The sequence below is a fragment of the Leptonotus elevatus genome, chromosome 2, assembly GCF_054856555.1.
Source record: "Leptonotus elevatus isolate MCC_2025b chromosome 2, RoL_Lele_1.0, whole genome shotgun sequence".
In the NCBI taxonomy this organism is placed as follows: Eukaryota; Metazoa; Chordata; class Actinopteri; order Syngnathiformes; family Syngnathidae; genus Leptonotus; species Leptonotus elevatus.
Genome location: NC_141240.1, coordinates 35,161,680 through 35,187,728, shown reverse-complemented (window position 1 = coordinate 35,187,728; position 26,049 = coordinate 35,161,680). Strand labels below are relative to the sequence as shown.

At 40.1% G+C, this 26,049-nt stretch overlaps 1 protein-coding gene across 2 annotated transcripts in view; it reads right to left on the bottom strand.

Annotated features, from left to right (window-relative positions):
• Positions 1–554: 554 nt before the first annotated feature.
• Positions 555–26,049, bottom strand: part of LOC147179783 (uncharacterized) — a 54,096-nt gene continuing 28,601 nt past the window's right edge. For both annotated transcript variants that reach the window (XM_086069863.1, XM_086069864.1), the window contains exons 2-9: positions 19,659–19,868; positions 16,344–16,398; positions 16,152–16,242; positions 15,648–16,042; positions 14,213–14,365; positions 13,287–13,427; positions 9,410–9,544; positions 555–2,212 (exon numbers count right to left, since the gene is read on the bottom strand). In XM_086069863.1, the coding sequence (XP_085925989.1) occupies positions 1,724–2,212; positions 9,410–9,544; positions 13,287–13,427; positions 14,213–14,365; positions 15,648–16,042; positions 16,152–16,242; positions 16,344–16,398; positions 19,659–19,789 (1,590 nt within the window). In that variant the 5' untranslated portion in view covers positions 19,790–19,868 and the 3' untranslated portion in view covers positions 555–1,723. The remainder of the gene's footprint in view (positions 2,213–9,409; positions 9,545–13,286; positions 13,428–14,212; positions 14,366–15,647; positions 16,043–16,151; positions 16,243–16,343; positions 16,399–19,658; positions 19,869–26,049) is intronic.

Genomic DNA, 26,049 nt, shown 5'->3' with positions numbered 1-26,049 from the left:
GCAGTATTAATTGACATGTATAACAGAACATATGGCGTTCCACATGGTTCAAATCTAGGACTTATGCTGTTTTCATTGTATCTGCTGCCCCTGAGTTCCATCTTAAGAAAACAGCAGTGGTTGTTTTAAAGTGCTCTATAAACATAGATAGAGTTGAGTTGAGCGATGAAAGCCAATAGGGCTGCTCGATTATGAAGAAAATATTCATCACGATTAGGGCGATCATTTATTTTTTGGGGTACAAAAAAAAAGAAAATGTAAAAATTATTAAGACAAATAAAAAAAATTGAAACACTATAATTATGCAAGTTCCTTTTGGATGAAACACAATTTATTAAATTGGTTGTTTTAAAATATATATAAAAAAATTTATGTATACATTTAAACAACTCAACTCTACATTAGTATTAATAATATTTTCTTTTATTTTTTACAATTATGGTGATTTTGTAATTGTGGAGTGTAATAATTGAATATAACACAACTAAAGGAAACAAAGAAAAGGCTACCCTCCATGTTCATTTTGTCACCAGTAAACCCAATACTTCTATGTCTTGAATTTGAAAGGAACAAAAAAAAAAGAAAAAAAAAAGGGTTCAGCGAATGCGCATAGAAAACTGGTGGGGTTCGCCCCCTCCAACAATGTTAAGAACCACTGTTTTAAACTAATATGGAAACGGTTGTATTGCGAAATCTGTCACTCCAACTCTTGCTCAACACTCTGGCAACTCCGGACCTGATCGCTTTACCCTGTTCAACGCTGCCAAGCATGCTTGCATGAATGTGTGTGTAAGTGTGTGTGCGTGTGTGTAGAGAGGTGTGTCATCACCCTGTGGCTACAGATGGATGTTTGTTAAATCTGAGCGTGCATTGTTAACTGATGTCGTAATTACCTTGAGGATTACATTGAGGACCAAAACTAAACACAGAAGAGATAGCAAAAGGGCCGCTTTTGATAAACCGCCATTAAGTTTTGATGGTGGCTTCGAGAAATGGACGCCTTGCCGTGACTTGGCTTACATTTGAGCTTGAGCAGGCCTCCAAATGACCGTCCGACCTTTGTTTGTACAAAAGTCTCCCTGCCAGGCAACAGGTCAGTGTGCACAGGGAACCTGTTTCAGATGTTTGCTTAGGTTGAGCTGAGCTCCAAAAATCTTGGTGACATCCATCTGCTTATATTACATAAGTGCCCCCCCCAAGTGCGTGTGTTTGTGTGCGTGCGTTTGTAACGGCCTCCTTCACCTAATATAGCCAGCATCATTGCTACTGCTCACTGCGGTTTGCGCAAATCATGCATTTACATGTTCTATACATATATTCAAATGTGCTTGAATTGTGAAGTTACGCCACGCGTCAAATAAACACTGTTCGTACAAAAATAAAGATATGATGGAAAATGATGGCCGTAAACATGAGTAAAGTCACTGATACAGTACGGTATGTTTGAGGATGAGTATTCCAGTCGTCTTTTTCCTTTCTTCTCGTTTTTGATAAAACATTTTGGTCCTTTTAGGGTCGAGGCCGGTTCCGAACCACAGACCAATGAGGGAAAGTCTGAACCTGGATTAAACCCTGTTTGTACCTGATGTCAACACAAATTTGATCGTCATTTCGTTTGTCTGGAGTAGTCGTAGTACCTCTGAATATGTACAGCAACCTTACGGCAAGTGCACAGGACGGTCCCTGTCGGGATCTTTCTGGGCCGTATTTGCACGTCTGCCAGCTACAGGCCGGTGACATACATCTCCATTCCATCATTGAATGTGAAGATGGTGGTGGTGCTGGAGCTGTTGCCTCCTTTCACATCGCTGATGGTCTCATAGAAGTTATCTCCGCCCGGCAGGCCTCGAACAGGCAGGGGGTTGGACGCGGAGCCCTGAGGTGCAGCAGGCGGCGCCTGTTGCTTCTTCCTCTTGAGCGTGGCGGCGCCGCCAGCCGCGCTATTACCGGCGCCGGCCTGCTCACGTTTACGGTGGCTGTCAATGGTGGCGTACGCGGCGTCGGACTCCGCCGCCGCGCACGCGGGCCAGGCCCGGTCACCCGTCGCCTCGTAACAGGGCTCCTCCTGGGAACGCGCCTGGACCTGGACCCCTCGGCCCCGGCCCTTTCCTCGTTCCCCGCCGAAGGAGCGCGGAAGGGTCTTGGCTCCGTTGTTTTCCATGGGAGTCTTTTTCTTCTGGGTTTTGCACACAATGGAGTAGGTGTCTGCAATCTGACAACACAAAAAAAAATGAGAGTCACAGGTGGGTAATTGAACTCACCTATGGATGAATGTGTCTTGAATGTAATTCAAGTGAACCTCTCTTGGACGAGAGGACTTGATTGACATTCTGATATCATCATAAGGTGGGTCTTCATCCAATTGTTTAGAATTTTTTAAGCGAATTTACTGAAAATGTGCGGACATGCGACATATGCCCGTTTCCACCTGTTCTTTTTTTGCAAATATTGAGAGGGGACTCCGCTGCTATAGATGGCGGTATACACCATAGAGATGTGATCCACCAGTAATTTAAAAGAAGAAGACCAGGACGCATGCTTTTGTAATTCTTGATAAACTGAGGCATTTCTTTGCTGTTTTCCATCTAAAATTGCATGAATATTCGCTTCTTTGATTAATTCCAATAAGATTTCAGTGTCGGTGTCCCTCCAAATATACCTTTCTTTATCGTCCGACATTGCTTCGGGACTACAAACGTAATTGCGACGTGTATCCGGTCTTGTCAGTTGTCATCTGTTTCCATAGCCAAAATTCACATTTTCCTTTTTTCGATACGCTTTAAAATCCAACCCCTCTAAGCATTGCGAATTTTGGGCCCTTTTTCCTATTTCCATTCAGTTTTATATTTTCATTTCTTAAAAATTCGAATAAAAATAGACATGTTTGAAATGGTTGCACAGGCTGTGATGTGCCAGTCTCAGTTTTTTTCTGCCAAACATGCCTCTTGGAATTATGACCAAAAATTCCGTCATGGTCTCGTCAGACCGTAGCACATTTTCACACATTTAATTGGGAGATTTTGTTTTGGTTCTGTGAATTCTAAAAGGTACATTTGGTAAATACGTAATACTGCCCATCACCAAAAGAACATCAAAACTCCACTGAAGCATGGTGGTGTCAGTGGTATAACACTTTGTTGTATAACATTTTGGGGCTGGTTTTTTTCAGCGGGAACTGGGCCTCCAACACGGAATTATGAACAGTCTGGGGGGGGGGGGGGGGGGGGGGGGGATATTAATTAATTTATATTTTTTTTAAATGTCAGGGGGGAAAAAACACCACAGCATCTGAGAAAGACGAAGACAATATTTTGCCTCCATTCGTTACCAACTCTCCACTGCAACTACTGCCACCTACTGCAGTGGATGCACAATTCCACTTAATTCTAGGAAGGCCCGAAAAAAAACAAAAAAATAATTGTTCCCTGAGATCACATGATGCATCCCCCCCCTCTCTCTCTCTCCCCCTATTTGGGTTAACTTGAGGAATATTTAAGTAGCACTAAGGAACTTTTCAAACCATAATAAAATATTTTCATAACTCTTCTGATGAAATATCGAGTTAAAACTAGTTAAATGCCACCTTTGCCATGGCCTGAGGGGATCTGTATCATTTATACTGGCACTAAGCCACTTTGAGGCGGATGGTAGGAACACCGCCACACAAAAAAACTACAAATGTGCTAACTGCTTTATATCATACGTCAAAAGCTACCCCGGATGAAAGGACAGTCAAGGATCAACATTAGGCCCGGATTTCCCTCGCTGGAGTGAGATAAAAATGTGGTCTTTCTTCAGACATAACATTACCGCTTTTGTCCATATGGCGTCACCATAATCAACGTAAACTGAAAGTTCCTTAGTGTTGCTTTAAATGGTGGCAGGTGTGTTTTAGTTTAAATGTGATTGGGGATTTCTGAACACAGCCACATCCCATTTATAAGAGGGTGTGCACACTTATTATTTCAGTCACTGATTTTGACTTTTTTGCCAAGTTTTTTTTCAATTAAGTTATTAAAGTTGTAAGCTGTTTCTTCTGAAGAAAAATACACAAGTACGAGGTACAGCATGTTACATTAATGCTACTCAAAAATGTACAATATATCCAAAATAACACTTGAGTCAAAATGTAGCGTGTGACTACCAACCTCTGACCTATACCACAAGGAATATTTACAACCTAAAGTATTTTAGGCAAAAAGGTACAATGTGCGAACACGGGAGACAACTTTAAAGAGTGCTAATTTGAGGTGTGAGCCTGATAGTGTGGGCGGGCGAGAGAGTGGCACTGTGTTTGCTCTGTGCTGTAACCTGACCTATTTTGACAGGCTAGGATAAGACAGAGTAAACTGTGTTATCGCTCCGTCGAGGTCTCGGCGGAGAGTCCACGGCGTTAGTCTCACAGTGGATAGACCTGTTAAAGTTTCACAAGTGCTTTGGCAACACAACAGCGAGCTCTGGTGTGAACGATCTGGACGCCAGCCAACCTGCTGACAGAAAAAAACTGCTCATTTTTTTTCGCTAACGGACTTTGCTCTCATTTCATTTGCCTCGAACCAGGCGTTGTGATTGGAGGTGTGTGTGCGTGCATACTGTGCATTGGGGCTGAGTTGTTAGGGGAAAAGTTGCGATTATTTTTGATTGATATAGAAATCACAATTAGTAAACATGATTAGCGATTGATTTCGAAACTACACTCTATTTATTTATTTATTCATTTATTTGTTCATTTATTTATTGCTGGAGATTTTTTTTTGTCTTGAAAAAAAACCTTCAAACATATTTTAATAAGAAGACGAGAGGAACGGCATAGCGCTTTGAGGTTTGGTACACTCTAAAAACAGTTGAGTCAAAAATAACCCAACTATGGGTCAAAAATGGACCGATCCTCTACTAATTTTGCGTCAAGAAATCATAAATATTGTTCAGATCTTTACTTGGGTCAAAAAATTTGGTCTTTTGTATAAAACAACCCAGAAAGTTAGGTCAAATTGATCCATAAAGTGGATCAGTTCATTCTTGATCCATAATTGGGTTATTTTTGACCCAACTGTTTTTAGAGTGTACCAAACCTCAAAGCGCTATGCTGTTCCTCTTGTCTTCTTTTTAAAATAAGTTAGAAATTTTTTTTTTCAAGACAAAAAAAAATCTCTTACCTTGCTTCAGCTGAAACTGCCAGCAATAAATAAACAAATAAATAAATGAATAAACAAATAAATTAATGATAAAATAAATAAATAAATAAATAAAAGCTTTGGAAAAAATCTCAAACCTACTGGTAGATCTTTTATATATATATATATAGCTTGAAAGAACAACCAGAAAATTAATTAAAACCATGTATTTTTTTTCACGAAATAGGAAGAATGCAGTGTATATGCCATTGAGTGTTATTATATTTCCTGTCTGTATGTGTTCCTATAACGTTTGTGTGTGAATGTTCATTATTTAAAGGAAAATCAATCCAGAAGTTGATGCTAATTGTCTACTTGCCTGTCAATGGGATTTTACATTGACTGCTAGCATTAGCGATTTGATTGTTGTTATAATGGTGAGATGCCAAAATTGTAATCATTTCCCAGCACGACAGTACATGTGTGGTGTTTGCGTGTCTGTGTCTACTTTTAAGGTTTGTAGTGAAACCTGCGCGAGGTCGTGTGGGGAATTTGGTTATCTACTGCCGTGACTTTTTGTGTCCAAATTCCTGCAAGCAAGCGAGCACGAGAGCAGAGGACTGTGGGAGGTGTCTGTGTTTACCTTCGATGATCACACCGAAAACCAGCAGCTCGACTTTGGTGGCCCTGACAGGCTGTGCGCACTTTCTTGCACACACCTGACATCACATTAAAACAAAATTCTCAGAGGAAGAAGCCACACAAGAATCTTGACCCCCATTGCACTTTTACCCATCTGAAGTTGTGATTGGAGAATTTGAATACAATGGTTCCTCCAGATTTGAGTTGAATTCGTTCCAAACCAATAACTTAAAACACTCGTATCTCAAATTAACCTTGCCCATTGGAATGAATGGAAATGGCATTAATCCGTTCCAGATTTTTTTTATTTAATTGTGTTGTTTTTTAATTGGAAAAAAAGCACTCAATAATATTGTCCTTAGAGTCTAGAGCTTACCGCTAGCATGTAAATGGCATTTTCCATATGTGTTAGCATTAAGCTAAACTGACACTCTATGTCGTTGTTTTAAAAACACATTACCAGTAAACAGCTTGACACTTTTTTGATGACTTGTTCAGTATTTAGTTATTTGCTAAACTTCTGCTTATTGTGCAGTGAGTTAAATTGGGTCAATAATATCTCAAGGTATTCTTGCCCCTCCCTTCTTCTCCAAAGCGGGACATGCACCCCACCCTTACAAATCTCTTTTGTGACCTTTATGGATAAACAAAGAGCAAGGTGTACGCTCTAAAGTGTTTACACAAACATATCTGAGCAAATGCGTGTACTGTTTGTGCATACGCAGTTTGCAACATCGAGCAGCACAGGAAGGAAGTCACAAGACGGTGGGGATTTCAGAACGCGGCTGCAGCTGTTGAGGAAGCCAGCGCCGCATTGTATTTTGTCTTTTGCCCTCCCCTCTGCCCGTGCTCTTTTCTGTTTTGTCTCCCCTACTCAAGACACAAATTATACGGGCAGCTAGAAACTGCAAACTGGTGAACGTGGCAATGAACGAGTCGGAGAAAGAAATCATGACAGAGCGAAATAGAGATAACACGTAACGCGAAGTCAAGGCCAGACGCTCTGGAAGCAACAGTCGACTGCCGTTATGTGCTTGAACAATTCGACAACTATACTCTTGACTTTAGACTTTATTAACTCATTCCCTGCCATTGACGGCTATAGACGTCAAAAAATTATTTTGAACTATTTCTATTAGTTAAATTGTTTTCCCACTTTTGTTAACAAGAGTATGAAAACTTAGAAACTATTTATTTTACATTTAAAACAGATATAAAATTTGTGATTAATCGTGAGTTAACTAGTCATGCGATTAATTACAAAAAAAATAATCGCCTGACGCGCCTACTTCTTAATAATCTTTTCTTCTTTCTTTTTAAAGAAAAGTATAAACAATTTTATTTAAAGAAAAGATAATTAAAAATTAGGGGCGTCAGGCAATTAAATTTTTTTATCATAATTAATCGCACGACTTCACTAGTTAACTCACGATTAATCACAAACTTTAGATCTGTTCTAAATGTACAAAAAAATTAAATTCTAGGTTTTCATACTATTGTTAAAAAAAATGTTTAACTAATAGAAATAGTTCAAATGAATTTTTGACGTCTATGTGAATGAGTTAAAGAGTTTTAGAGAGAGAAAAACGCCCAAAACCAAAAAAAAACCTGAAAACGACATTTTACATTTACAAAATGAAAGATAACTAGCTATAATTATAGCGAAAATGTCCTTCATTGTATTTATTTGGGTATTACAGCACAGCCGTTAGCTGGAAGAAGGAAAGTGAAGCCTGAACAGTCGCCTGGAAGTTTTGGTCCTTTGATTGTGTGTTGCCTAGAAGCGACCTCATCTGGCAGCAGCCAATAACAAAAAGGGCCACCAGATGATGTCGCTCCTTGGCGACAGTCGTGCTTGTGGCTTGCGTGTTTGGAACGGCTGTCATACTCATCCTGAAACATGACGCTAGTGTTTGGAAAGCGAAACCATCCCGCTTTGAGATATTAGGGTTGTGAGGCATCTAAGTTTAGATGCAGTAGTGGTGGAATGTAAAGAAGTAAAAGTACTTTGCTACTGTACTTTTTGATGTAGTTGTACTTGAGTAATTTAATGAAGGGGTACTTTTTACTTTGACTTTACTACATTTGAGAGCGAGTATCTGTAGTTTTCATTCTACTACTTTTCTAATTGTGTTTATATTACACTCCTTTCCCCCCCGACATTTTTCCAAAATATTTGATTATGCATGCGACGTTCACCCAATTAACTCATTTACTGCCATTGACGGCTATAGACGTCAAAAATTCATTTGAACTAGTTAGTATAACATTTTTTCCACTTTTGTTAACAAAAGTATGAAAACCTAGAATTTTTTTATTGTACATTTGGAACAGATATAAAATGTGTGATTAATTATGAGGTAAATAGTGAAGTCATGCGATTAATTAAAATTACAATTTTTAATCGCAATTAATCGCATGACTTCAGTAGTTAACTCAACAATTAATCACACATTTTATACCTGTTCTAAATGTACAATAAAAAAAATCTAGATTTTCATTCTCTTGTTAACAAAAGTGGGTGAAAAAAAGTTAAACTATATGAATCAATCACCGAAGAAACTAACAAACCTTTCTGAAAAGTAATTAAAACTAATTACATTTACAAAAAAAAAAACTAATCTCAAAACAAAATTAGGGCTGGGTTTGAAAAATCGAAAAATCGATAATGAATCGATTTTTTCCTTTTCAAGCCTGATATCGATTCATAAAACCATGAATCAATTATTTTAATATTTATTTTTTTCCATAAATTCAAAAGAAAAGAACATTTTAAAGGCCTTTTTTTATTTTACTGTTTTCTTGGAGTTTACTGTTCGCATAAATGTAAAAGTATTTTCTTACATTTATGAAAGACCTGACTTATTGCACTTAAAGACAATTCAGAATTTTTTAAGTTTATATTTACAATTATTGAATTAGTATTATGAACATATTTTCATCTCATCCTTGCTGATGTCAATGTTTGTGTAACACGTAAGTGACTATAACATGTGTTACTTTCATTAATAAAATAAATCATTTAGCCAGTTAGATTTAGATTTAGATTTAGATTGTCATACTCGGCGTACAGCACTAGCGCAGAGAAAAAGAAAGAGCGGATTGCGAGCGGATTAACGGGGGAGGAGCCGCTGCATGTGGAAGCAGATGTGGTCGGAAATGTGACATTGAGACACGATTGGACAGTGCAGACTTCCTCCTCTTACCACCAGACAGTTCCGCCATATAATTAGGAAGAATAGGTCCGTTGGCAGGACCGGCCCCGACTGGGGCTCATCCCATTCCGCCTACGAAGGCCTGTTGCTTGAGTGAAAAAAAAAAAAAAAACATCTCCATGGATGAGAAGCGGAGATTAGTTTTTGGGAGCGAGTGATGCTTATGTTGGATCCATCTGGTGGGCTGTCCGTTGGAGACGTAGCTTAGGGGGGTGCCAGGGGATTGCGGCCAGGGTTCATGCAGGGGGGTTGGGCCGCGGGACGCGTGTAACCTAACCTCTGGCTGCAAGCCGAGTATGACAGGAAGGTCACAGGGCAGCCGTGTTATGACGGCATGCCCAATCAAAGGGGCGCCCCCATTTATAAACATAGCAGCCACAAGTCACACATCTTTCTGTCTTTCTGTCTGTCTGTCGGTCTGTTTGCAGCTTCCCCTACCTCCTTGGCAGTCGGGGGCAACGGGTGTCCCTGTCCGTTCTCGGTGCGGTGCGGGGGAGGGTGCAAAGTGATGATATCGTCATCCTCTGGCGGCTTCCAGATGTACTGCTCACCGTTGCCCATGAACACCGGCTCCTGACAAACAAATTCAATCGTGAGATCAGGCAACTATTGCAGTTTACAATCTGGAACAGTTCTTCTTCTAATTTCTTGTCAAATTAGACCAAAGTGGCAAGATACTACCGGTATTAGTACTTGCCCATACCTAAACAAAACATTTTTGTAATTTTTTTTTTTTTAATACCAGCAATCTATAATATTATATTTTATAAAAACACATATAAGTAAAAACACATCATTACTCTAGTAATGACATTCTAAAAATGCAATGTATAAAATGAATTATAAGAAGTTGGTGCTTCATGATTTACGCAAATCTAATTTGTAGTGGTGTGCCAAAAAAATCGATTCTCCTAAGAATCACGATTCTCATTTAGTACGATTCAGACTAGATTTTAAACGTCCCAAAATTGTATTTAAATTATTTTATACTGTCTTGCCATTGTCTGTGTGCCTTCATTTAGAGCGCTGTTCATGTTGTACCCGATTTGGCCACTTAGGGGCAGTGTGGTTCCACGCGGTCTCATACACTGTTAAGTTGTAGCCACATTAGAGAGTAAAAGGAAAAAGTCACGATCAAGTTATTCCAATAAAAGTTGTTTTTTTGCAGTGTGGAGACGTTCTTTTGAGTGAAAAAAGTGCCGCGAGTAGCACGCTAATTAGCATTAGCGAGTCAGACTGGAGTAGATCATTACAATTCCTTACACATCTAAAGATTGAAGCAAAAATCATTGTCAATCAAATCATTTTGAATCAAAAAGCGTTCCTAAACAAAAATCGATTCTGAATCGAATCACAGACCCGAAAATCGGAATCGAATCACATCGTGAGACATTCAAAGATTCCCACCCCTACTAATTTGATGCTTTTTCATGCCGTTTTCAATGCAACTTAAAACTAATGTCATGCCCATGTCAGTAGGGATAGACCGATTATCGGCCGATATTTGGCATTATGACAAATATTGGCATCGGCCTTTTTACGAATCTCAAGGCCAATAAAGATGATATCTCACTGAGTGGTGAATGCTTGCAAATGGCAGAAATTTAGGGTTTTCATCAGGAAAACACTTTTACTTGTCCAAAGATTTTTCAAACATATTCAGACAAAATTTCCACTGTCTGCAAAGATCTTTTGAAACCCTTTACGAACCCTGACGAAAATCCCAAATTAGCTACATTCGCATGCATTTGGCGCTCAGTGAGGTAAAGGGAACTTTTCATTCATGGATTTATTTAAATTTGCACTGTATAAAAAATGATGCTGACACTGGAAACTCCCTACACTTTGAATTTTAAAAAATGATGTTGAACTTTTGGAAAACTTTATTTATAGCAGAAATGTAACACATGCTGATGAACCTGGAAGCTACCTGCAATTTTTGATTTTAAAACAAAGCTGTCAATTCTTTATGTGTTATTAATTTAAAAAAAAAAAAACATTTTTTTTTTTATTCTGATGCTAATATTTCCTCCTTGACTGCAAATGCATATCGGCTTGAAATATCGGTTATCGCTCTTCTTGATTACTAATAATCGGTATCAGCCTTGAAAAAAACGTCTATCACTACATGTCATACTGCATATACACACGCGCGCACACAAATACAAATACATGTAATGTTTATATATTAGGGCTGTCAGTTGATTACAATTCTTAATTGTAGTTAATCGCATGATTTTTATAGTTAACTCACAATTAATTGCTCTAAATGCACTTTGGGGGGGGGATTGTTAATACTTATGTTAATTAACATAAGTAGACAAAGATGGTTACTAAATACAATTGCGGTTGTATTCTGTAAATGTGTGTTTAAAAATTTAGTCAGATTAGTGCCGAGGTAGTTTTCTGCCACAAGGTGGCATCAGTGTTTTATGTTGGATGTTGGTGACAGGAACTGAACATTTTTCTTTTCAAATTCGTAGCCAATGGGATTCGGAACATGAAGCAACTTGTGGACCTCAGGCTATTTTATTCACTGTAAATGACAACTAGTCACCAGCCTCCACAAACACATGTTTATAACACGTTTATGATTGCTTAATTGTGTTATAGTGACTCCTTTACACAACAACTAGCAACAATTGTATTTACATTTTTAATTGCCTCTAGACATTGTATTTAATCCTTCTTAATTACATTAAAGGCCTTAATTTTACCCAAATTCAATGCAATTTAATGACCTGTGGAAACCCTGCAGTATCGTTATATATTGTCTGTCACAGCCGCCCTTTGCGCCCAATTTCCTATTGCCGAAAGGGTCGTAACACCGTGACTCCAAAGCTATTCATTAGCATATGACAATTTGCATTGTTTGCTTGCATTACACTAAATGTTTTGTAAACAAATGTTCACTATCAGCCAAACCGCTGCTGGGAGTTCGAGTAGTTACAGCACGGCAAATTTTTTGTCTCTCAAGTCAAAGTACCCCAAATAAATAACAGCTCATATCTCAAGGCACCACTGGATTTCTATTTAGAGCATTCATCTGCAGAAAATAAAAAAATGGTCAAAAATAACAACAAAAGCTATAGATGTTGTTTTTGCCCTTTTAATGTTTTTCTATAAATGAAATTTCGGCCTACATTAGGGCCAGATGGGCACAGTTAAAAACAGTCCGTCATCGTGTAAAAGTTGCCAATTGAGTTCAGTTAAGACTTTGGAGACTTTGTTTTTCCAACTGAACTTATTAAAAATACATGCTATTACTCCTCACCAACTTAAATTTGCATGCATGCTGCTTCAGATTCAACTTGTTGACGCTTGTTCAGAAAGCAACCTGCCCACAAGTTTCATGCAAATCAGCACTTCAAAAAAGCTCCTGTCATATTAGCATACAGAGAGAGTCGAACCCCCGAGGTACTGTACTGTCTGTATATTGTGGGAAAAGGAAGGCAGGCAATAGAGAATCCTTTGCCATACTATTGCAAAAAAATATGTTAAAAAAAAAAAAAAAAAAAAAAAAATCATGCATATTTAATTACAAGCAACTTGGCCTTTCATGCTCAAACGGTATCATTTGTATTTCAAACTGACGCGATTAGAAACCAATTACGGTGCGTAACATGCAAACATGATCAAAACTGTATCCACTCCTCCAGCGCGAGGCAATATGCAATCGGAGACAAAAACCAAATGGCTTCAAGATGTTGAGCATTATTTATCGGCTACCTGTTTGCCATTTCTAGGCAGCCTTGCTGATAGTCAATGGGAGTGCACGACACGCACGCGCCTGCGCACACAAGCGCACGGAGGCGGCTCTTGGCAGCCCACCAAGTTCTTACATAATGTATCTTTCCACTCTTCCCAAGCCAGCACAAAGCAAAAAAGAAGCAGAGGACCAACATCTGCGCTCACAAATGCAGAAATATGCACGCTCCCCATTTTGTGGTTTAACAATGCTCATCAAAAGTACAAAAACACAAGCTAACAATGTCTTTGTAACCCAAGGACAAAGAATAGAACTGCGAAACGTGTCAGCCAAAGCGCAGGGAAGCCTCAACGACGGCCCGAACTTGCAAAGGCCAGTCACCAAATAACATTTATTCACTGAAAAACGAATGAATAAATCAATCAAATGCAGCCATTATGTTATTGTTATCTATCTATCTATCTTAATGTTACTGTATTTTCTCAAAGCTACGCTGCAAGTGTGGTTACTTTGTGGACAGTGCCCTCTAGTGGTTTGTCAAGCTGACTTGCTGCAGTGTGTATTTATTTATTTATTTTCGATTTTTTTTTTTTGTTGATGTGTTACCTTTGGGAAAGAGTGCAGGTGAAAGGGCTCCAGGGGTTTGCGTGGAAGTTGCGGAGCAGCAGCCGAGGGCGAGTCGCTCACGCTCGATTGGTCTGACTGGCTGTCGGCTCCGTTGTTTTCCTTCCTGTTTGTCTTGTCAACCTTGACATCACCAGTGAAGACACAATAGACAACACTCAAGAAAAACAGCACTAAATGAAACATGCATGTATTTTTGGAGTTCTCGTGCATACCAAGGGAGTATTTTTAAGACTTTAATAACACATCTATCTTCTTATTCAAATATTTTAACGAGAACAGAAATAGATATGATTTTAAGTTACAGTTGACTTTTGGTACGGCCCAACTTATCGAAACAGATGCCTCATTCATCTTTTGCAATGAGCTATTTACTTTCAGACCAAATATAATTAACAATAAATAACATCACACTCTAAAAACAGTAGGGTCAAAAATAACCAAAACTGGGTCAAAAAGGGACCACCTCAACTTTTTGGGTTATTCAATTAGTTAAAAGAGTTGCGTCAAATGAATAATGTCACAAAACAACCCAAACATTGGGTTGCTTTGTTGGTTATTAATTTAATTTGACCCAATGTTTTGGACTAAATAACTCCAAAAGTTGGGTAGGTTCATTTTTGACCCAATTCAAATGGGTTGTTCAATTTGCCCAAAAAGTTGGGTCGAACGAATAACCCAAAACACGGCGACCCCCCCCCCCCCCCCCAAACCCAGTTTGTTTTGTGGGTTATTAATTTAATCTGTTTAATTACTCAAAAAGTTAAAATCTGGGTTATTTTCAATCCAACTGTTTTTAGAGTGCACACTTAATGCTTCTAAGAAATACTGCCAAAACAAAATTTGATGTTCTGCTACATAAAGCCCTACAACATACAATCTATAAGTCAAGAAAACGGATAGCTCACCTTTCTGAACTTGCGAATGGAAGCGTACTCGGCCGCAGTAGGTTCTTGGATGGCCAGGGAGTTGACGGAAGACAGGGGGGACCCGTTAACCCCGCTCCCCCCATTACTTTTCCCTGCCATTGTTCCGTTAATGGTGCCGTTCCCTTTGCCACCCTGGAAAGAAAAGACAAATACAAGGGCATACAGTGTTCATTACGTTCCGGGAAAAGCTGCAAAAAAGGAAAACTTGACAACCTCTCAGATTTCAAAAAGTAGTACTTGTTCGATAAATGACAAGGATCTTGCAAAATCTGTTATTTGTGGTGAGTGTGATGTATTTAAGAGTAATGGTGGTGATATTAAAGAATGGATAAGGTCACTTCAGTTCACAGTGAAGGCCCAGGTCCCAAATGCGCCACCTGCTGGTAAAACTGGCACACACACAAAAAATGCTTGCCATATGACAGATTTCGCACGTTTTTCCCCAAAAAGAAACAAAAAACTGCTGCAGCGAGGCTCTGGTAGGTAAAGAGCAACATCTGCCATCAACAAATGCAAATCTATAGTGGCAAATAAGGAAACAGCAGCGACTATAATTGTGCGAAATAGTTGCCAAATGATTTTAAGCCCCTGCGTGGAAAGGTGCGTCACAAGATGGAAGAGACACACAAAGGGGTGCTTCTGCTTTAATTAAGTAATTCATTGATTAATTAGTGCTCTCGAGTGGTTTGGATCCTACTCGGCAGGCAGGACATTTTGTCTTAGCCTTGAAAGTGTTTCTTATTTCCACTCCTTTTCAGGCTAGGTTTAGTTCAGCATTGTTTGGAAAAAAATAATATCTTGTTGATTGCTGCCTGAAATAAATGAACAAATGAAATGAAAATGAATGAAATTAAATGGTTGCTTTGAGTCCCGCGCTGCCCCAATGTCATATGGTGTTCCACAGGGTTTAATTTGAGGGCCCCTGCTGTTTTCTTTGCATTTGTTGCAAATGGGTTCCTTCTTAAAAAAGCATATTTCCTTTCACTGCTGTGTGGATGGTCTATTTCGAACATGGGTTTTAAATTGGACCGGCAAATTGGCGCTGTTGCTAAATCCTTTTTTAAATTTTTATTATTATTGTTATCTTAGGCAGATGGTTAAAGTAAAGCCTCTCCTTTTCACGATGCCTTTGTCACATATCAACTGGATTACTCTAATGCATTTTATTTTTAATGCTAAACGTCCATTTTTAAAACACATTCTTTGCTTTTCGACTCGGCATTGTTTTAGTGATTTTTTGTATTGACTGTCTTTATGTCATTACATTATTTTAAATTATTACTTTTATTTTAAATGTGTTTGTTTTTATATGCCTGATTTGTACTTGATGTATAGCACTTTATATGCAGCTAAGTACGCTATAAATAAAGTTGAGTAATTGTTTGCAGACATGGAGCTGTGCGTATGAACATACATTCCCATTTCCATTGCGGGCTCCGTTGGCCTGAGCGGGCGGGCTTTGGGCAACCCTGACTGAAGTCATAGCGTTGGTGGACGTCGGTGGCGGCGCCGCGGGCACTTTGGGGACGGCGTCCCCTTCCCGGACACTGACGCTCTCGTACAGGCCGTCGTCCAAGACGTGCGTCGGCGTGGGATTATTTCGCAGGCCCACCTCAGTGTAAGTGTGGTCTCTGGCCTCCCCCCCTCCCCCTTCACCTCCGACGTCCCCTTCCCCCCCTTGGCCGGATCCCTGCGGACTGGTGGGGATCTGCGGAAGCTGCCGTCCCTGCGAAGGCCTCAGGTCCGTCTGGGAGCGCCGACTGTGGAGGAGCAGGAGGTCCATGCTGGCCGGTCGGCTCTTGCTAACAGCTGAACAAGAGGGCGGGTGCAGGAGAAAGCGGGACGGCGCAAAAGGCGGTAAATCATCAAGAAAGCTTGCCTGGTGGTCACCCGCTGCCATTGATTGTAAATCACTTACAGTTGCCGTTGCAAGGAAAGCGATTGATCTCATGCAGCCTGGTGTCCGATTTGCTCATAGAATTCAGTTTTGGATGTCGAAGGGAACCCTGCTGTCAAACACAACATGAACACATTCATTCAAAGCTCCATTCATTTTTCGTTTAGCTGCATGTCATAAGATGGAGAGGGAGAAAGTGAAAGTATGTCTGACCATATTTACAGATGTGCCTTTCTCTCCGGCCGAAGGGTGCTTGCTCTTGCTTTTTCTGACAAAGAGCAAAAGTAAGAAAGGTCAAAGGGAGCCGCTGGACAGTTGATATATACTCTCAGCAGATACACGAGATAATGTCCAGTCAGCAGCTAAATCCAAACAGTGAGCAGAGCACGCCACAAGGGTGTTGCTCTACCTTTTATAAACCATTTTTGTGCTTTTCATGCAACCATTCATTATGCGGTCTCCTTCATGCTTTTCTCTTACATTTTGTACTTTTGCTATTCTCAAGCACAGCAACTTGTTCTAAAAGAAGGTGAGAGTCGTTGTGAATCCTCGGAGGTGGTAGCTATAGGCAACTGTTGACATGGCGCGAAGCAAGCGATAAGACGAAGCACGAAAACAACAAAGCCAATGGTGCAGGTGGGAATGTTTAACCCCGCCCCCTCATCTCAGTTCTTTTTCACATGAGAGTGACTCTCGCTGTTCTGAGAAGCTATTTTCTCCAAATAAGTATGACATTGCAATGGATAATACGCGATCTGACTTTTACGGGCCTTTTCTTATGGCTGAAGCACATTGGAAGCACTGACTTACATTTAATTTAAGAGTTGATTGCACGTATTTGTTAATGATTTTTGTAGCGTTTCTCTTGGCTGAACCACTTAGAGGGGTGGGCAAACTCGGTCCTTGAGGGCCGCAGTCCTGCATGTTTTGCATGTTTCCCTTCTCCAACTCATCTGACATATGATCAGCTCATCAGCAAGCTCTGCATAAGCCTGATAACGGTCCTGTTGAATGGAATCAGCTGTGTAGAAAGAGGGAAACCTCCAAAACATGCAGGACTCCGGCCCTCGAGGACCGAGTGTGCCCACCCCTGTAAGAGTAAATGCATGTGGATGATAAAGCTTTTCAGATAATGGATGGATGGATGGATGGATGGGTGGGGGGACAGATGGATGGATGGATGGGACGATAGATGATGGATGGATGGATGGACAGACGGGTGGGTGGGGGGACAGATGGATGGATGGATGGGACGATAGATGATGGATGGATGGATGGACAGACGGGTGGGTGGGTGGACAGATGGATGGATGGATGGGACGATAGATGATGGATGGATGGACAGACGGACAGATGGGCGGTTGAGTGGATAGATGGACAGATGGATGGGAGGATAAATGATGGATGGATGGATGGATGGATGGACAGACGGACGGACAGATGGGTGGTTGGGTGGATAGATGGACAGATGGATGGGAGTATAGATGATGGATGGATGGACAGACGGGTGGATAGATGGACAGATGGACGGATGGATGGATGATGGATGAATGGATGGACAGACAGAGGGACGGACGGACGGAAGGGCAGACAGACTGGCGGGTGGGTGGATGGGTGTTAGGGTGAACAGATGGACAGGACGGACGGATGGGAGGATAGATGATGGATGCTGGATGGACAGACAGACAGAAGGGTGTGTGGGTGGTTGGTTAGGGTGGACAGGTGTATGGGAGGATAGATGATGGATGGATGGATGGTTGGACGGACAGACGGGTGGGTGGGGGGACAGATGGATGGATGGATGGATGGGACGATAGATGATGGATGGACAGACGGACATCCAATCTGGCCTGGGGCTTCAGAATTTGCAGACAGTGACTGTTCCTTTAACCCAGGTGTGTCAACTTATTTTTGTCACGGGCCACTTTGTACTTATGGCTTCACTCAGAGGGCCATCATGACAGTGAAACCAAGTAAAGTTGAATTGCCTCGTGGTATTATTATATACACAAAGGAAATTTATAGCATACTAGTTTTAAAATTTAAAAAATATCAAGGATAAGTTTGTTCAATTATTGTTCAAGTGACTGTAAAAAGGGTCATAAAAATTTGCAGTCATTTTTTATGACCCTTTTTACAGTAACTTGAACAATCTATCCAGTCATCCAAGCTTTAGCAGGGAAGCCCAGATTTCCCTCCCCTCAGTCACCTCAACAGGGAGGAGCCCAGGAGGCATCCTGACCAGATGCCTGCAAAATCTCAATGTCATTATTTATTACACGTGAGGATTTGACATTTTGTTACAGATTTTAGCAAGGATCATGGAAGTTGATAAACATGATTTGCTTTTGTCGGCCACATAAAATAATGTTGCGGGCCGGATCTGGCCACTAGGCCTTGAGTTTGATGCCAACCTGATTCCAAATTCATCTTCCTAAGGTCCTTGGTGAGGTCAACATTTTTCTGTCATCTGATTACTAACTGCCAACTTTGACTTGGATAAATAAAATGAGTATTGAGGGAAGAGAACAAAAGAAAAGAAGAAAAGAAGAAAAAGTGGGGAGCGGTGACATGTTTATTCAGAAGCGTAAGAAGCCAACAGATGAAATGATATGTTGGATGGTTTTGTGTCACAGGGTAGCACGGTGGACGAGCGGTTGTCATCAACGATGATCTTCATTTTCTCCTTGCGCTTTTTGGGGTTTTATCCCGAGCTTCTTCCCACTTTTCAATGTTAGGTTCATCAAGGAATCTTAATCAGGGTTATAATAGTTTTGGACTTTTTATTTTTTTTTACTTACATTTTTTTAAAAGTAAGTTTTAATTAAAAGAAAATAGAGCAAGTTAATTTTTTTAGTTCGTTTTTAATTAGTTCTAGTATTAGTTTTAGCTTTTTTTAAATTGAATATTTGTCGAGTAGAAGACTTGAAAAAAAGTAACTAAGTATTGTGTAATAAAGTAAAGTTGAGTAAATTCTCAAACAACTGTTTGACTTTTCCTCTTCTGTATGGATGTACAGCATTAACAAAAAAATACATTAAAATACATACCCCTAAAGCTCAACAAATGTCATTTTCAATGTAATTATAGTTAGCTATATCAATATTATTATAGTTAGTTTTATAAATGTAAGATATACTGCAGTTTCAGTTAGTTTTAATTTTTTCAAAATAGTTGTCATTTTTATTTTAATAATGAAAACGTTTTTTTCAATTCTAGTTGTACATATTTCGTTTTTTCGTGAACTATAATAACCTCGATTGCAACTAGACTGCTCGGTTTTTCTTCCAAGGTGTTTTTCCTCTCATCTGAGAAGGCTTCATCAGTTCATGCAACAAGGCTTGGTTAGGACAGACCAGATTCAATGCTCTGAGATGGTGTGTGAATGTGAGTGTCAATGTTAGTTTGTGCCCTTTGATTGGCTGGTGACCAGTCCAGGGTGTATTCCACCTCTCGCCCTAAACCAGAGCCAAAATCCATCTTAACCGCGACCCTAATGAGATTCATATCCCGTGAGCGTGCCCTCACCTCTGGCAGCCCACGCAGACGAGGACGATGAGGATGGTGACGACGAAGGCCGACGCCGCCGCGATGGCCCCCAGCAGCAGCAGGTTTTTATAGGTAGGGTCCTCCAGGTTTGTCCCTTCGCTGTCAGCCATGACACACGATCCCTCTCGCGCCCACTCACTTCCGCTCTCAGCTCAAACTCCGCCACACAAACGCTCTGCTCAGGAAAACCTGCAGAGACAGGGGGAGGAAGAAAGACGCAGCAAATGAAAGAAATGAGAGATAAGACGTAATGCGGCAGAGACGGAGAAATGCTTTGTGTGCTTGGCCTGCCTGTGGCTTTCTGTCACTGTCTCGCTCTGACATTTCGGTTGCTATTTTTGACTCTGACGGAGAATAATTCACAGAAAATAGAACACCTAACGAGGCAGCGAGTATGCGCCCGCTAAAAAAAAAAAAAAAAAGACTTCACAGCACTTGTTTGTTGTTGTTAAAAAAAAAAAATCAAATAGTGTTGTAATGTTCATTTGAGTTGTCAGAGATTATTCATGTTAGTTTAAAAACTAACTGATCTCCCCAGAGTGTAGCGTATCACTGTGGGAAGGACCAGAAAAACTACTTTTAGATGAAAAACAAAACAAAAAAACCTTTTATACAAATTTGATACATTTCTTTTAATCCACTATTCACATTTGAATACAATATATATTAGCATTTATTAGTGGTGTGCACAAAAATTTGGACATTCGTTCAAATGGGTGTGACAAATTAAAAATCTAATCAAAACTTGTGAATTCGGATCACATGATGTGATGTCACCGCAGAGGTGGCAAATCCATGTCCAGAAAGTAAAAACCCTGCCACAGTTTGGCTTTAGCCCCAGCTGATAGCTAGCTCCCCGGCTGCTCATTTATCTGCTAGGGAGCTAGCAAGCTAGCACAGGGGGCTAAATCCAAACTGTGGCCTAGATTTGCCACCTGTAACCGGAACCTGCATTTTGTTAACATGGTTAACTGTTTAGCGTCCACTTTCTATGACAGTTACAGACTTAAACCATATGGGAAAGTCAGTTGACACATGGTCAAAAAAAATGTGTATGGAGTCCATACACATGAAATCATAGCTGATGTTCTTTTCACAATGCTCTGAATTTTTTGGTGACGCAAACGCAAAATGCGCATGTTGATCGCAGGGCTTTTTTTCTCAATGGTTGCTAGTTCAAGCGCGATTGTAAAGAAAAAGGCAGCAACACGTACAAGTCGTACATTCAAGGAAAATGGCCGCATAGGCATCAACACACAGAGCATTCACTCTGAGTGGCTGCCGTGTTGACCAGGGAGTTATTATCGATGTCATTTAATGTATCTATGTTAAAGCTAGGTTATAAAATGACAACATCGCTAAAGAATTCAATGAGTTTTAATGAACATATTGGAGCCAAACACACAGCTTGCTCTATAGCTATGATCTCCGTAGCTAGCTACTGTAGCAAGGTGGCATGCAGGATAACCCATCCAGCATTCAGGATGTTTGTGCGAGGACCACTGTACAGATTCTACCATTGTTGGCCACAATGCAATGCGAGATTCTATTTAAGGTAAGCCGTTTGAAATTTAAAAACTATTCCCTAGATTATAATAGGTTTTCAAATAGTTCAACATCAGACTTTGTAAAACGCTTTGGACACAGTAAAGTGTATATAAAGCACTATATAAGTCTTCTCCATTTACTATTTGGGTCAAATTGGATTTATTTTCTGGGAAATAACCCCCCCAATAAATATGTCATATTAAGTTACAAATACTGGAATTCGTTTGCTGACATAGACTGTACTGTATGTGTGTTTTTTGGACATGGGATGGAATGGATTTTTATTGTTATTGCACATGTACATAGCAATGAAATTGACTTAACAGGCTCAACCCGTCCAATAAAGATGAAAAACAATGACCAACGAAGGGAGACAGGAAGTGCCGTGTCTTGTACATGAGGCACCAGCCATGGCCTTTTCGGGGATGGGCTCCAAATTGTACACCAGGCAAGTCGAATGTTGAATATGTGGATGATTTTAATTGGTGACAGTAATGCTCCATTAAGATGGTTTGCCAACTGCATTTAGATCACACATAAAGGACAATACATTAGTTTTTTTTTCTTCTTTGTGTTTGCAGGTTTTGTGGAGGTTAGTACTGCTTTTAGAAGAGTACAATACTCTTGAGTGATATATTTATTATTATAATATATATATATATATATATATATATATATATATATATATATATATATATATATATATATATATATATATATATATATATATATATATATATATATATATATATATAGAGAGAGAGAGAGAGAGAGAGAGAGAGAGAGAGAGAGAGAGAGAGAGAGAGAGAGAGAGAGAGAGAGAGAGAGAGAGAGAGAGAGAGAGAGAGAGAGATATGGAACGGATTAATTGCATTTCCATTCATTTCAATGGGGAAAGATGATTTGTGATACGAGTGCGGTTATGAACTCTGGATTAGCCGGCAACCGGTTCAGGGTGTACCCCGCCTACTGCCCGAAGCCACTCCAGCAACACTGTACAGTACCTATGTTGTCTTTTTTGACACTTGAATCTTTCAGAATGTTCCTTTTGTCATGGAAGCAGGAAATACGGAAGCTTGCTGGCGGATCATCACAGCAACAGGAACCTTTTTGGTCACAATATCTATTTCTATTGACAAAACAATATCACATTATTCATTATTCATGTTTTAACATTAGGTTCAATTCTTGTTTCCTTTTTTTTTAATGAAATAAATGCAACTGACAACTGTTGGACTAGTGTACATGGTTGGACCAAATAGTGCATACCTATACTGTACATAAGGCTTTTCAAAGGGGCTGTAAAGAAGACCTAAAAATGTAAACACAGCCACTGTGGTCAGGATCAGTTCTTTCCACAAATGTGCATCTTCTACATCCACAGGTACATTCTTTACAAACACAGACAATGGCAGAAATGTGCACGTTTTGTAAAACAACGTGGCATACAGACAACAAGCCAACGAGGAACCAGAAAGAGGTTGAAGCTGTGTGAAATATTCTTGGCGTTCTGTTTCTTGGAGATAAAACGACATCTCCCCTCCAACCCCCCGTGTCCCATTTTCCTGCTTTTTCCCTTCTTCCTCTGGATCTCCTCTCCTCCTCTCTTTCAGTGTGTCTGCCTGACCCTGCAGAAATGCCAGGCGATGCACGGCGAATGAATTAGCAGCACCGAGGCCTCAGACAGCCCTTTACGGATCAGACAGGCAGCGGGAGAAGACAGAAGCAGAGAGTTTGTGAATGGCGGCGAGGGAGCTGATGAGACACGAGAACAAATGAGCGGGATGAAAGGCCTGACAGGTGGAAGGAGGCGAGGTCGAAGGCGAACGCGGGGAAGGGGGGCTTGCTTAAAACGCTGAGACGAGAACCTGGAGGGTTGCGGGTGATGACAGATGAAGATGAAGACGGCGAAGGGGAAGAGCGGGGAAGCCTGCCAGAATGTGCGACGAGCGCGGGGAGGGAGGGGGGTGGCGGGGGCGGGGGGGTGCGGCAACGAGAAGGAGGTCACCAGCGGTCCGTCTCTTCTGCCTGCATTTCGTCAGCGCCCTTTGAAAAATTCAGATGAGAATATACAAGGCGTGCGGAGTGGAACGCCAGCGAGCAGTATGTGAAGCTCATAACGGGTGAGACGAGCCTGCAGGAGGGAAGGCGATATCTGCGTGACGCCCCTGCAGCACGCTGCCATTTAAGGTGCAACAATTCTCATTCCAGCATCTGTCTTCATTTCACAACATCATACGAGAGAAAATCGCGGCGCCGCTCATATTCGGGAGAGCAACGACGATGGCGCTACTGTAATAAAGATGCCAACGGTGATGATGAAGACTGATAGTGATGATGAGGTCAAATTGAGAGCCACAAAAGCGTGTTGACGTGTGGATGCAAAGGACCGAACTGGGAAAGTTTCTTGGGATGTAAGAAGACAGTGGTGGTCTGTAGAGCTGTCAAAATTAATCGATTAATCGATTATCCAATTAATTGACAATTATTTTAATAATTGAGTAATCGTTTAGAGACATTTTTATTTATTTATATATCAACAGTATTTGTTGACTTATTTCTGTAGTCCTTCATGAAAGAAGACTGATTATCTTCTGTGTTTAGTCAAAATAAGACATTTGCAAGCATCTGTTTTTACAGTACTTTGGAAAATAATGACTGACTCACTATACGAATACTAAGAACGAAATAAACACCAATCACTGGTTAATAAACTGTAATCAGGGGAAAAATGCTTTTTCAATACACTTTAATGCGAAATTAAAATGAATCCAATTAGTCGATTAATCAAATGAATAATCGATAGATTAATCGATTCTAAAAATATAAATACACTGGTGGTTTGGTTTTGTTATTTACACATAATATGGCGTGAGAGGCTCAGTGACGCATTCTTTGAACAACCGGGTCAGTATCTCGATAAAGTGCCTTTAATGTCCTAATCCCAATCACTCAGTCATCATGAAAATGGAGCAGAAAAACTCAAACGGTCCTGTTTTCGCGCCAAGCACAAGTGTAGCGCAGAGTGCAGTTAACTGTTCGCATGGGTGGAGTTTTCTTTCTTTACAAACCTGAATATTGGCAATATTTTGGGGTTTTGAAAGGCCATGTAAACACACGCAAAAACCCAAATATGCTCTTATTCTTATTCTTATTCCGACCCTGTATTAGCCTTTCATAACGCAAATTCTTGTTCATATAAACGGGGCTTTGGTTTAGAATGCGCGCATGCTCTTTTCTTCTGCGTCTTTTTTTTTTCTTCACTTATTTCTATTCTAAATAAATCTTGGGACTGTAGTACAGGATGGACTTGTATCCGCAGCGCCGTCCCACCCGCTAAACGAGCCTCGCTTGAATACTTTTAATTTCTCTGCGGCATTTTCACGTTATTTTCTGTCTCCATGGCGACAACGCCATCGTTTGTATCTATACACACATATACAGTAATATACAGTATACGTGTAGGTTAATGTATATAAGTCTGTGCTTCCGGCCAGAAATACACCGGAAATACATAAGCAGAGGTAACCAAACATGACGTCAATTGTGCCCTTTTCCAACCAAGGGCAAATTATGTTATGTTTTATCAGATTATCCTGTGGTCTGAGGTGTGTGCAAGACCACCATCATTCCCTCCTCTTTAAATCTTCTTTACGTTTATCCAGGTCTCCTAGGTAAATTTTTTATTCTAACACACACACACACACACGCACACACGCACACACACTCAAGCACACACACACGCGGAATTGCATCAAGTCTTACAGCACACGATGGAAATCCAGCACTATTTGAACTGCACATTTTGCATATCTCGCAGGTACAGCTGACCTGCGTCAGACTCTGGACATCGTTTTAATCCTCGATAGAAGCCAAAAATTAGTTCTCGAATTTTGGACGTGTGATGTATTATTTATTTTCGGTCTGCAAACATGTAGAGTCCCAAAACAAGAGTGCTTATTTAAAAATATAGTTCTAGAAGTCTTTTTTTTAAAGATCTTAAAAATAGCTAATTAACTGCAAAATGTGCTTTATCAACATACTTTCGTATAATATATATATATATTTTTTAAAAAGTGTCTGCAAGCAGCTCAGTGTTTTTAATTACTTCATTCAGCTTTAGGGAGCAAAAGTGAAAACAAATGTAAAGGTTAACCTCAGCCTTTTTTCTATGGTTCCCTCCAGTCACCTAAAAATAAACACACTAGTAACTTCATTTGGTACCACATTCACAATCTAATCAAATCCATGACAAATAATCTATCTATAACTTTACTAATGTAATAATGCTTAAAAAAAAATAATGAAACAATATTTTTATCATTCAGGTTAAAGTGAAGTGTTTCTAATTCTAAAAAGAAAGGAAACACTTTCAAAGCTTCGATGATGATGCTAAACACTGATTGATCAAAGTGCTAGGAATGATCACAAAAAGACCCCAAAATATACAACAAAAAAAAGCCTCTTTCCGTGCCCACATGGGATTAACGCAGCCAGCGTCCATGCAATTCTCCTAATTGTACGTGGCCAGAGATCCATGAGGCCGCTGCACCATTGTTGCAAAAAGCATCCAGTCTCTCTCATCATAATGAGACAAATTCAGCTGAGTGGTTCTGGAATTCACTATGTGGACAGAAGTATTGGGACAAATGTCCTTTCAGACCATCTGGAAGTGAAACCGCACCAGACCAAAAAATAAATAATAATCATTTCATACTTCACAAAAAACAACTGTAGTTACATCATCTTCCCAAACTCTTTTTCAAAGGTCTTAGAGCCATGAGAGGTGCAATAAATAAAGTGATGAGCTGACTAAGCAGTT